Below are 13421 nucleotides of genomic sequence, written 5' to 3' on the forward strand. Positions count from 1 at the left end.
TTTTTCCCTTGTGCAAATATAAACATAAACCACTAGTCTTTATTTTCACACCATTTTCTGCTTCCCTATGTCATATTTACACAATTTTAATGCTATTTTTTTGCATCGGTTGTGTATATTTGGTCCTTAACTTATGTTACCAACCATCAACCCCAGCAACAAACAGTGATTGGAAAAAAAAAAGATCACAGCATCCTATTGTGAAAACAAAAAAGCAACGAAAAGGCCATATTCATATATCCTTAGTTTAATGACACTTGAGAAAGTGTGAACTATTGCTTTCTTGACTTAAGAGTGGTGCACTGTGATAAAGCTTCCAACACCCTGCTTTCAATGCCTCATATGCCATGTGGGCTATACTGGCTTTTCAGACATTATTACCCTAGGCTTTAAACATGGAAAAATAAAGTCGTGCCATCTTAGCTCTTTTGGGAGATCTATCTTTATTTAGAAGTTAAGTACAGTTATACCCTTCTAAATCCATCAAAGCCAATGGACTTAGACAAGTGTAACTTTGCTTAAGGCTGCACTGGAAGTTTCCCCTACAGCCACTGTGATTATCTAACTAAAAGACAGACAACCAGATGGGCATACATTCTACATTGGCTGCAACCAACATTAAATTAAATAATGGATTCTGATATGTTATGAATTGCATATCACTTTTCTCTCTTGTAGATATAATATCTAATGATCGTTAAATTATTTGAAGCTCTGGATTTTATTTACTGTGCCTGTATTTTAGTATATTTTAGTACCCTTAGTATTATTTTGGCAAACTTGTACATTTTGTGATAGCTTATGGCCAATATTCGGAACAGGGAAGATGTGTGCATATATAAGCAGTCTGGGAAAGATACAGGAACCTGTTTAGCACTGACATTTATTACTAAAATTTTTGACTGCCAGGCAGGGAGTTTTCCAAGCTTTCCTCTGCTTTCTAGAAAGGGCTAGAAATTGGTTTTCTCATAACACCAATTTCTGCCCCAAAGTTCTTGTCATACAGTGAAATTAAGCAAAACCAGAACTGTCAACCAATTAAAGAAATGTTACTTGATTACGGTAATGGTTTGACTTTTGGTCAATTAACTGATTAAATCTGCATTGAAATGCTTCTGAAGAGAAAAGGATTTTTATATGAGGACTGCATATGTTACAACATGTAACATTTTATAAGACTGTGAGAATGAGGGTAAACAACTCCCCTAAAGTGGCTGGTTATCACCTTTTTCGTTTCTTTATTATTCTATTTATTATTTAAATCTGTTGCCAAATCAATCAGGGTCACCTTTTTAACTCATATAAAGATTTTAAAATCAATCAACTAAACACTGCAGCCCAAATGGAAATAGTTCAATATTCTAAGCTGACATAATACCTTGTCATTCCCTCATTGTGGTTCTCACAAAAGTCAGCTACGCTGCTTCCACAGGACAAACAGAAGTCTAAACTCCACTTCTGGAACAGAAGGATTTCTGGTTCTAGCCCACAAACATGAACTGGGCAAACTTCTCTTCCCCTGATCACCAAGGGAAGTTATTTCCAGGCCATGGAAAGCACTGCTTGAAATGGCAGCCTGAGTCTGTGCCACAGGCAGATAGCTTTGCGTTGGAGTGCTTTAATGCCATTTTATACCGCATATAAAGAATCCAAGCATAAACCAGTTTGTTGAAAACTACCCTTTTAGTGAAAGCTGGCTGTAATTCTGAACAAGTTTTCAATTTTCGCACTGCTGCTAGGGTAAAACATTTTAAGGAGTTTAATTTTTACAGTGGCTTCAATGACACAGGATTATCTAACAAAGTAATGGCTAATCAATAGAGGGTTTAGTTGTCAGGTGAAACATATAACACACTAAAAGGGATTGATTGCCAGGCTCCTCCTTATTTACTGGAAGGTATATATTTAAAATGACACAAACTTGTTACCAAGCTGCATTCCTTTAACCTTGCAAAAGCTGTTTGAGATGAGCGTTAAGCAGCCTATAGCAACACACACAGTAATGGAAAAATATCTACAAAACTACAGCTAGTTCAAATCATGTTGGCAGCAAGAATACAATGAGAGTAACCGAGCAGTGTGAAGCTGCCTCCATCCCCAGACAAATGTTTAAACTACCGGCAGATACTAGTATGCTGCTGACAAAAAACCCAGTATCTGTAAAACCATTCAAAATTACACAATTTGAACAATTGGTGAAAATTTACTTAATATGTGGTTCCACTAAGGGATTTGTTTTGTTCAGTTTTTGCTTATTTCAGAATATTTTTGCATAGATGGAGGAACAAAACAAAGGGACACAGGGTTTAAGAAACACATAAGAACAGAAAGTTTATGCAGCACGGAACGATTCACTTTGACTTGACTCTTGAGCAAACAGTGCTAATATATTGGTTCTTGTAGGTTATCCGGGCTGTGTGACCGTGGTCTTGGTATTTTCTTTCCTGACGTTTCGCCAGCAGCTGTGGCAGGCATCTTCAGAGGAGTAACACTGAAGGACAATGTCTCTCAGTGTCAAGTGTGTAGGAAGAGTAATATATAGTCAGAAAGGGGTTGGGTTTGAGCTGAATCATTGTCCTGCAAAAAGTATCAAAAGTAATGTGCTAATCATTGTCCTGTATCACTGTCCTGTAAGTGCTAATATACGTTGAACCTTTTCTCAGCAATCATACGAACTAGAAACTGGGTTTTGTTTTTGTTTTGTTAACCAGCAGAAACAGGTTCTTCAGGGATGCATTTTGTATCACCATCCACATTCCACACTTTCACATGAATCAGTAACAGTTCTGTCTACATTTCACCCACAAGCTTCATTGGGCTCTTTTTACGCATCCCTTTTTGGATGTACATTTAAAATGAAGTATACATATAACTAATAGGCGTTAGAAAATATACATCATACAAACATACATGGACAGCCAGGTTTGGTTGCAGCTGAGTGATAAACCCAGTACTGAACAATGTGCAAAAAATGGCAATGTGGAAGCCTAATGGTTAGAAAGGAACACCCTTTAAATGCCCCGTCTCATCTACCTTTCCATCTAAATCAATGGATCCTTTCAACAATTGTATGGACTTTAAATGGAAAGTCATTTCTTCGGCAATCTGTCCAGAGCATACCCGTCTCTGAGCCAAAGACCACTTTTCAATAGGCGCAGCAACCTAAGTATTCAGTAAGATTTTTCTTCCCACCGGTCAATAATTACATGATTTATCAGAGAAAGATAACACTGTAATAAAAAGACAACAAAAATTCAGCAGTATAGCCTTCAAGTCATTTCCAGAGACAAGATTATTAAACTCTTTTTTTTCATTGTTGAAACAAGGGCTTTTGTAGCAAAGCGCCAATTGCTGAATGAGAAGAGAATAGTTATTAGGCTCTGAAGAATTCAGTAGAAGTGGGAAGTTATATAAACAAATCACTCCTGCAGATTCAGAGAGATCGCTTTCAGCTCATTTATGGGGTCTTGGGAGACCTCCATTAATTACCCTTAAGGTCTTTCACACAGACTCCTTTTAAAAAAAGGCAATTTATTTATTTATTTCCAATGAGGTGCTTCTTCTGAAAGTATTAAATAATGCCTGCAAATTTAAAAGCGTTTTTATAAATAGGTAATTAAAAAAAGGAAGATGAGAATAAAGGCAAGCTGCAAAACATTACCCAGAATCCACTGCGGTTATTATTTCTATATTTAAGGCTAAATTCCTAGGCTCCATAACTCAGAATGCTTGTGGGGAGAGAGAAAGATCTCTGCAGGAAGCCAGTAAGACAAAATATAGGCTAGCCCAGCCAAAACTGTTACAGAAATGTCCCCGAAGCTCGGTTTGTCATATTGCAATTACACCTTGCCTACTGTGGAGCCAGAGTCCCTAATTTTGCCACTAGAGGGAAGAATTGTCTCAACACATGGCAATGGGAGTGGGGGAATGGGTTTTCCTGAGCAATTTCCATAACAATGCTCCCTTGGCTGTATGTACCTTCTAATTACTCAGTACAATTAAAATGACTAACCTAAAAAACAAACTGAGGGGGGAATAGTAAGCCCATTTTTGAGGCTTCATTATCTTAAGATTTTGTTCTTGCTTTCTTACTCATCAAAACAAGAAAACAAGAAAAAGGGGGAATGCCAGTTTCTCTCCCCAGTGTCCCCCCCTTCCCAAGTTGTTCAGTGAAGCAACATTGACAAAAGCAAGGAGAATTGAAATGCTTGTAAAACAAAAACCGAAACAACCAAAAAACCCTCAACAACAAACAAACCCCAAAACAAAAGAGAAATGTCGTGGTATTTAGCCATCTGGTAGCTGCTTGAAAACAAATTGTCCTCCAAAGAGCAGAAATACAGTATGTTTTCTCTCAGTTCACTGGCTTATGAATCTGACTTTTTTTTAAAGTAGAAAAGCTTCTGTGTGTGGCGGCAGCAACAGCAAACTTTTACTCTAGTGCCTCATCATAAACAGGTCACCCTAGCCGCTTGGGCTACTGCGCCCTTGCTCCAGGGACTCATCTGAAAACACCCACTTAAAATGCTTTGGATTTTCCTCCTCCCAATGACAGCTCAATTGCCAACATTCAGAGGCTTAAATCCTTCATTTTATAAGGCCAGCCATTAAAGGGGAAGATGGCAGCCAAGTCAGTCATTTTTCTTCCCATTGACAATTGGTGACATTTTCTCCAGCAGCGCGCAAGGTGTTGAAAACCTGGCAGCTGTTACCTCCTGGGACGGAGCTCCTGTTTTATCCTCCCCTTGACAGTTTAACTCAATGGGTCAGCACCTTTAAAGACTGCAAAGTATCACCGAAGTGGATGGCCGGACTTGAATTACTGCACCCTCCCCAATCAATGTAAACCCTCACTGCAGGTGAAGTGCTCCATCTATAGAGGTGCATGGGGGAGGAAAATGTAATGCCCTAAGCCAGATGGGTTTCATCTTGTGCTTTTTTTGTTTTTTTAAAGAAAGGAACAAGCTAACAAGGGGACAGCTACTTTGTTAGCTTCTTGGCCTCTCTCATGGCTCTGAAGCCCCAGGGTTCCAGCCACACACAAGAGAAAAGAATTCAGCATACACATAAACACTTAAAGAAATATAACTAGGGAGAAGACAACATGCTGCTTTCAAAGAGTTGAGAGTCCTGTTCAGAGCTTTATTTATCACTATCCACGTTCACTGGGCTGTTAGTGGACACAGAAACAAAAGGTCAGGCGAACAGACAATGCTTGCAATTTACTCCATTACAGAAAAGCAGTGCATCTGACAGACCCGATTAGCATTAAAGCGGGGGGGGGGGGGAGAGAAGCAGTGGGTTTTTATGCTGCGTGACAACTTCTCTGCTGAGCAGCCAATTTCTGCCCATCCAGAGTTCAGGGTATCACAAGATCTTTGGTGTAAAAGGAAAGAAGTTTCAAAGAACTGTAATTGTTAACAGGAAAGCATACACACAACAAAATTACATGTGAGATACTTATTTGAATTCATAATGGGCCAATTTTTCCTAATATTAAATACTGATACAAAATTATAATTTTAGCACTGATTCTTCCTCCTCCCTCTCACAATACTCTCCACTCTACAGTAACTATGAAATGACAAAGAGGAAACAGCATTTCTTTGTAGTGTACTTTCAAGTAGTATTTGTTTTTGCTGTGGTTGCTGAAGAAACTTAATTAATGCAATTGGATTAATTAATACAGAAATGACCACAGGAGTTCACAAACAGAAGCATCTCTTATTCTGCCTAATCCTCATTTTAGCCTGCTTATATTTATAAGCATCCTAAAGTTGGGACTCCGTACTCCACCCCCCTGCAAAAGAGACACCCTTCGTAAGACCTCCAAAATCTCTACATGTTTCAGCAATATAATTCCAGGAAGAACTACTGCAGGAAGACAGGGAGGAGAAAGAGGAGAGAGAAATAGCTCTATGGCAGTGGGGAGGGGAGAGAGATGGTGTCCGGCCACCTCTCTTTAATTTCATGTGAAGGCATTGCAGTGAGGCACGATCAACAACACACACGCCATTGCGATCCTGTTGTTGTCAGCGCTTCCCCACACAGCACCTTTTGACAGGATTTCCTCTCCACAGAGCCTCTTCCCTGCCCCATAGAACAAGCATTGACAGCAAAAAGGCACATCATTATTACCCCAGTTAAGCAAAGGGAGAAGCTTTCTTTAAACAACCTGCATTGTGCCAATCTTCTAAAAACACAGTAGGGTAATCAAGTTCAGGGCAGCCTTGGACAGCTGCCCTGTGACCTATGCCTGCTGACCCTTGCTATTCATTCCTCTATATTCCTCTGGAGTATAAGGGCAAGCTCCCGGCGAGTGGCCACCACAATAGACAGCTACAAGCCAACAATAATATGGCTCCTGCAGAAAGTTGGGGAGGGGAGCCCAGATGGCACGGCAATAAATTTACAAATCTTCATTCATGGCTCTGTCTAACACACCAAAAAGCCAAAAGACTCAAAGGTCCTTGGGGAGCTTCCCCCTCATTGCTTTCTAAAGGCCAACTCTCAAGGCTGCTAAGCCACAGTTCTTCAGAAATGGAGACTGAAGCCCTTAAAATCACAAATGCCTGACCTAATCAACCTACCATTTGGATCCAATGCTAAATGATGGGCACTGAAAACTAATTACTGCTTTTTGGCAAGGTTTTTGAATTTAAAATGGAAACACACAGGTTAAAAAGGCACTGAAGCATTTCAAAGTCTCTTTGAAAAAGGCTGCATACGTGCCCAGAACAGGTCTCAAACCAGGAGCCAGATTCAATAATTCATACATTTATTTTAAAAATGAATCAGATTAGTCCCACATATGACCTGCTGGTCCATCTGTATTTGCTGGACTTAATGGCACTCTTCTCGCACTATCTTCAGCTTGAAGTATGAGAGAGATAAATTTAGTTTAATTTTCAACAGATCAAGCTATTCATTTTTCAAATGGACCATCTGGATCAGCCTATTAAAATTAATTTATAACTTAGCACTGAGAAAATTCATTCGTTAGCTTAAACATAGTTGCCAAAAACTTTGTCCCTTTATCATGGCTTTCTCAGACTTCAGTCAGACCCCTACAAGCCTCCCCCACTCCAATTTTTATCCCAAACCTTTCCTCATAGAATACTCTTCTCACAGAATCGTATCTGCTCCTCTAAACTACACATAGATTTAAATCAGTTTGTCCACTAATGTCTTCAATGCAAGAGTAATGGAAAGTAGTCAAAAATAAAGGACACCATATGGTACTTCTACACTGGAAAATGTGTCTCTATTAGAAAAAGGTGTTTACTTTGTAGTGCATAACAAGTAGGGTTGTGCATCTGCCACGTGTACACAGATGAGTGAGGCATTTGATACAGTGGTTCCCTGGCCCATGTTCCTATAGCTTGAGTATACACTGGTGCTGCTCTTCACGAGTGACAATTTCCCCCCCCCCCCTGTCATGACAACTATATGTGAGAAAAATGCTGAACTGGCTCCTGGTACACCTTTAATAAAATGCTGACCATAAATTACACAGTATTTTAGGGGCTGGTGGGTCATCATGAGAGATAATCTATCATATATGGGTTCCCAGGAAAATCTTTTCTTGGTGTTTGACAAGAACAAGAAGCTTGGTATTCTCACAAAAGAAGTTGCCAGCTAAAAATAACGTAATTGAATGTAAAGGAATTATTTTTTATTTAACTTATTCATTTTTCATTTAATAATATAAACAATAAAAAAGAAAGAAATCTATCCTTACTGTAACTGTCTATTCCCCTCCCACCCCATTTTGTTCCTTCTTCACATCACTAGTAAACTAACAAAATGTTTATAACATCAGTATAAACATAATGTTTTACATTTGTTTGGTTTTCCCCAATTCAAAGGCTTTTCTTCCCCAAAAGCAATTACAAGCCATCAATGCTCCATAAAACAATCCTCTTTTTGTCTCCCTTGCTGTGTCCTGACTTGTTGTTAACAATTATAAGATCCCAAACTTGAATGTGACGGAATGATGTGAGTTCTAGGAACAACTTAGGCAAAGAAATACAGCTTGGCAAAAGCCTTCAAGGTAAATTTTGATTTTTTTAAAAAAGTAAAATACCAAATGAGGAGTTAACCCTCCCCTTTATTGTCTTTACTGATTTTGGATTTACAACAAATTTGCCCTCTTGAGAATAAAGGAGAATATACATTCAACCTACTTTTTTGCAAGAAAGAGTGACTTGGCCTCTGTGCGGTAACACCTCCTAGGCCATTACCTTACGGAATAACAACCTGCAAGATTTACCTTTGCAAACAGCCAGCAAAACCTCACCTTTACCTTTGCCACATCTATCCCTCAAATTGTCAGAAACCTTGCTTGGTGTCAGTTCACGCTTGTTGTTTCTCAATGATCAAATAGGTTGCAGAACACACAGACGTCTAAGTTGGACATAAGATAGAGCTATAGCAGCCAAATAAAACTGGCATAGACAAGAACCATTTGCCTGACCCAGAGTGCTTCTCTTCACGGGCAAAAGCAAGACGACCTGTACAGAGATGAAGCTCCCATGTTGTTATGAAAAAGTATCAGTGAACCCTAAGGTACACCTTGTGGACAGTGCTGCTAAGCATGAAAGTGTGGAAACTTGTTCAGCAAAAGACAATGATGCAACCATTGCCTCATATGGTTTAGGTCTTTCTCATTTCCCAAGTAGGTTGGAGGGATCCATATCTTTTGAGTGAAGGAGCCTAGTAGTTTTTGCAGATTCAAATCAAGTGCATACCTGCCTGAGTGCATTCTTCTCTGGAATGATCTTCCTGGGGGGCTCATCATTGTTACAGTCTTCTCTCTCAGAGGAATTCTAAGATGAAGGGAAAAGAAAAATAATAATTCATGTATTCCCTCCCCCGATGTTCCCAACAGCATTACCTTCTCTTTTGTAGGTGAATTTCTTGTAAGGTCTATGGTTTTTTTTTTTTTGCTTTTGTGACACATATTTTGATGTCTACATTGGAATATCTTGGACATGCATTCTCATAACATATCAAGAATCACTGAATAAAACAATGTACTATAGACATGATCCATTATGATAATTACCAATACAATTTAATCGGCTTTCAAAATATTGCAGTCTGAAATTCTCCAAGTTCAACCCAGCATTTTCACAATGCTGGCTTGTGGCTCTTCTACAAAACTAAATTGATACCCCAACCAAATGTAACAAAGGTATCTTATGGGATTGGAATTAGGCAGATGAAACTAACAGTACAATAAGGCAGCCATTTTGTGTGTGAAGGACTAGTAGATAATCCAAATAGAAATTACTGGAAATAATCTTTGTCGGTTATTAGCTAAGGGCACAATAGTAATACATGTTTGACAGCAGAAATGACAATGACATTATTGATGCTATAGTGGGTAGGTCAAGGGCAGCTTCCTCTAAACAAGAGACCAAAATCCAAAAGCCATGCAACTAATTTTACATACTCAATAGGGCTTTTATGTATCAGTCATCTGGTTTTATGCCGTAAACAGTTTATCAAGCATCTTCCTATACATCACTGTATTTATGTAACTGCCGATCACTGCTGTGATTTTGTAGTTTTAATGCCACAGCAGTTACAATGGTAATACAGTTTTTTGCACTTCAGCCTTATGTGTACCTGCTCCTGAAGTAATCTTTTAAAAGATATGAATGTTTATTTAGGTAAAATTCCCAGGTGTGCAGTGTTTTCAGTGTGTACTAGCTGTGATAATAGTACAGGAACATAGGAAGCTACCTCCCATTGGGCCAGCCCATTGGGCCATGTAGCCCAGTATTGTCTACTCCAATTGGCGGTGGCTTTTAGCCTCAGGCAGATTGGCAAACCTAGTCATGAGGTCCTTAGTTGGAGGCAGCCGGTGTGCTGTAGTAGGTCAGACTAGGGTCGGTGGGATCTGGGTTCAGAGCCACACTGTAGAAAGTCTTGGCCCAGTCACTCACTGTTAGCCTAACCTACATCACAGAATCATTGTAAGAATTAAACTGGAAAAGGAGGAAGGGCAAAATAAACATGTACTAGAAAAGCAAGCAAGCAAGCAAGCATGGAAGGATGGAAGGATGGATGGAAGGAAGGAAGGAAGGAAGGCAAGAAAGAAAGAAAGAAAGAAAGAAAGAAAGAAAGAAAGAAAGAAAGAAAGAAAGAAAGAAAGAAAGAAAGAAAAGAAAGAAAAGAAAGAAAAGAAAGAAAAGAAAGAAAAGAAAGAAAGAAAGAGCCATGGATCAAACCACGTAAAAGACATGCTCTACCACTGAGATATAGCCCCTACCAAACATGCCATGATTTTAAGATTGGCACCACCACACCCACCTCTCATTCAAAAAAACTCTTTCCATCAAAGGTGTGTGATATAAGGGTGGCATGCAAGATACCATTCATTAATATTAGTTACTTGCCGCTCCTACAAAATGCCCTGACTGGCTACAACATGCTTCCTAGGACGACTTCTATTAGTACAATGCTCAGAGCCAGACACACTCAGTTTCAGCTGTGAAACTGCATCATATAACTCAGGCCATTCTCTAATACAATGGTTTTCCTTCTTTCTTGAAGCCAGAATGATGACATTACCATTGTAGGGATAGCAGATCAAGTGAGCCAGGGACAGAAAACAAGCCAGCAACCCTTACCATAATGAGTAACAAGCCAAGGGTAATAGAGATGAAGGAATCCTTTGCCTAGCTACCTTACCTCATAATTTCGCTTTCTCTCTCAGTATTTTCATGCACAAAGAAAACCAGCTTGTTCTCTTCTTATGTACACAAGCAGCAGGTCTTTCTAAAAGACCCCAAAGCACAAAAACAGGGACTCACAACTCAGCAGGTGGGTGCTCCGCAACCCAGCTTGACATTTTCAACCCATGGGTTGAAGATTACTGCTCCAGTGGACTGCTAGATATTTCTGAGCTTACAGCACTTCAAGTAAATGTCATAGGCATTATACTTGCAGAAACGATGCAAAAACTGGAAACCTATCACTTCGAGTTTGAGTACTTTCCAAACAAGCATTTCAAGTTCAGAAAGTGGAGTTTTAAAAGTTAGCATGTACCACTGAAGAATAAAGCCCTTCAGAACTGCAGACCCAAGAGAATGTGGCATTACTTCTTGGTAGTTTGATAATATTTGTTACACACAGATTCTATGTGTTTTAAGAGAGACACAGAATTCCTACTCAGATTAATCCAAATGAAGATAAAGTGATGAAGTGAATATTGGGGATGGATACACAAGAGATTACCATTTGCTGTCTGCACTGTTCTGATTAAAATGTATTTGAAGAATGGATCTGAAAGAGTGACAGAAAAGGAGAACCATTCAAGACAGAAAAGGGATATGCTATTCCACAAATAAGATACAATTTGGAGGGGGAGCCACTGGGGATTGAATGGGAAGGCAATCACTCAATTGCCTCAAGGGCAATAACTGTGACAGAAAACACACAAAGCTGAAAAAAAGTCTTCTCCCCATGGCGGTGGAAAGAGAACTGAGGGAAAGAGTGCTTCCCCACCCCTCCATCACGTGTTATTTAGGCGGGAAAAGCTGTTGTGGCTGGGACGCTGACAGAGGGGAGGGGGAGCGCTCCTGAGGAGCCGATCTTTCCAGAAGCTCATCAGTCAATCTCTGTGGCTGGCCTGAGCATGCACAGTTCCCAAGTGGGACTGCACAGAAGCCATGAAGATGAACAAACATGGCAGAAAGAGCATACAAGAAATATATTCACTGTACTTTTAGAATGCAAACTGAATATTACAAATTGCAGCATGCTTCAGAAAAGAATTTCTTCTTTGCAGCCCTTTCTCCTCTTTGCCCCATTAGCCTTCCTTCGAGGTCAACCTCAGTATCAAAAGCCATGGAATTCAACATCCTTTATGTTGCCTGTCCCAACATGCTTCAAGTTTACCAATTTCTTCCTTGAAAGTAAACAGCTAATTTGCAGCCCTTGTTTAATTCATTATCATTATAGGTGGCAAGACTAAGAGGTTGGCTGAACAAAGACCAGACAATGACTGCCAAGTGCATATGGTGGCTCACAGCTTGCCATCACCCCATTCTACTGCACCAACACAGCAGACTATTAAAGTGGAGAGCTGCTCATGTACTTTTGTCAGCAAGTTAAGTTACGCTTGGCAAAAGGCTGAAAGTCTACAAAACATTACACTCCTTAAGAAGCAGCAAAAAATAGAACTGATAGCTTAGGAAATGGAAAATCCTTTCCCCATGGGCAGACAATAAGCTTAAGAATATTTCTGATATTATTTGCATATGTCCAATGGCAAGTTCTTCTCCATAGTAGGTATCCTTTAAGTCTGCTATGTACATTAGAGTGATACTCATACCTGTAAGTATCCTCCTCACTGGGCATGCCAGGTGCCTGCTTCAGGTGGGCAATCTCTTGGCGCAGGGCCTTCCCTCCTGCCCTTGCCCTTGGGCAGGTGAGAGAAACAGTGGGAGTGGAAATAATGTTGGGCTTCACGCCAATATCATGTCTGGGCAAAAACCTGGACATGACATTGGCAGAAGCTCTAGAAACTTTATAGTTATACCATAGAGTTTCCAGGGTGGTTGACACACTGACATCACAGCTGGGTTTTTGCCTGGATTGATGTTGGCATGTAGCCCAACGTCATTTCCACTCCTTGCCTTGTCCCCAAAGCTGCCAGGGATGCCAGGCCACCACTTCGCATCCCACGTCCTCACTGAGCTGCTCTCTGAATACACACGCTGAACTCAGCACTGGAGATTTACTTCAGCAAGAAGGTGATGTACTCTGAATAGCAACAAAAAATTACTGATGCCTTCCAGGGACCAATAAAGCGCTGCCAGTAGTGGAATTCAAAAAACACTGAATTCAGTATTCCAGCAGCAGCGACAGAGTGTGCATCAAAAGGTCTCCAGGAGCATCTGTTACACAGAGACATTAAGTTAGCAGAAGTTACAAGCGGAAGTCCACGAAACAAAAGTGGATGAAAATCCAGACAACTCTGTCACTGAATTTATTTTCATGACTGACTGGGGATGCTTTCCTTGACAAGCTTCCTTATCAAAGCAAGATAAGGCAAGCAGGCTTCTACTGTAATATATGGAGTCTCTTGCAAGCAGGCCTTGCACAATATGTGCATCTTCATCCATGGACCTAAGGGCACAACTATGAATCTTTCCTGATATCAGTTTAGCTTAGCTCAGAATATATGCTCTTGTGATCCTTGTCCATATCTATACTAAGTAACTTTTTCAGACCCCAATACACTTAGCTCATTCTGACAAAAGCCAGTGATTAGGATTATCACTGATGGGTATGAATATGATGGGTATGGTATGGAAGAGGGGGGGAAACCCTCAGACTAGAGAATAACTCTGCTACAAGAAAGACTAGGACATTGTAAATTCCCTAGCCTCTCTGATCACACAAGA

General features: G+C 40.0%; 1 protein-coding gene across 5 annotated transcripts in view; it reads right to left on the minus strand.

Annotated features, from left to right (window-relative positions):
* BTRC (beta-transducin repeat containing E3 ubiquitin protein ligase) overlaps positions 1 to 13421 on the minus strand; it is a 140275-nt gene that overhangs the window by 66275 nt on the left and 60579 nt on the right. For 4 of the 5 annotated variants that reach the window (XM_056849715.1, XM_056849713.1, XM_056849714.1 and 1 more), the window contains one exon: positions 8751 to 8828. In XM_056849715.1, the coding sequence (XP_056705693.1) occupies positions 8751 to 8828 (78 nt within the window). Of the gene's footprint in view, positions 1 to 8750; positions 8829 to 13421 lie in introns of those variants that run through there. The other variant, XM_056849716.1, reaches the window with a different exon arrangement.

Source organism: Euleptes europaea, chromosome 5 (genome assembly GCF_029931775.1).
Source record: "Euleptes europaea isolate rEulEur1 chromosome 5, rEulEur1.hap1, whole genome shotgun sequence".
Classification (NCBI taxonomy): Eukaryota; Metazoa; Chordata; class Lepidosauria; order Squamata; family Sphaerodactylidae; genus Euleptes; species Euleptes europaea.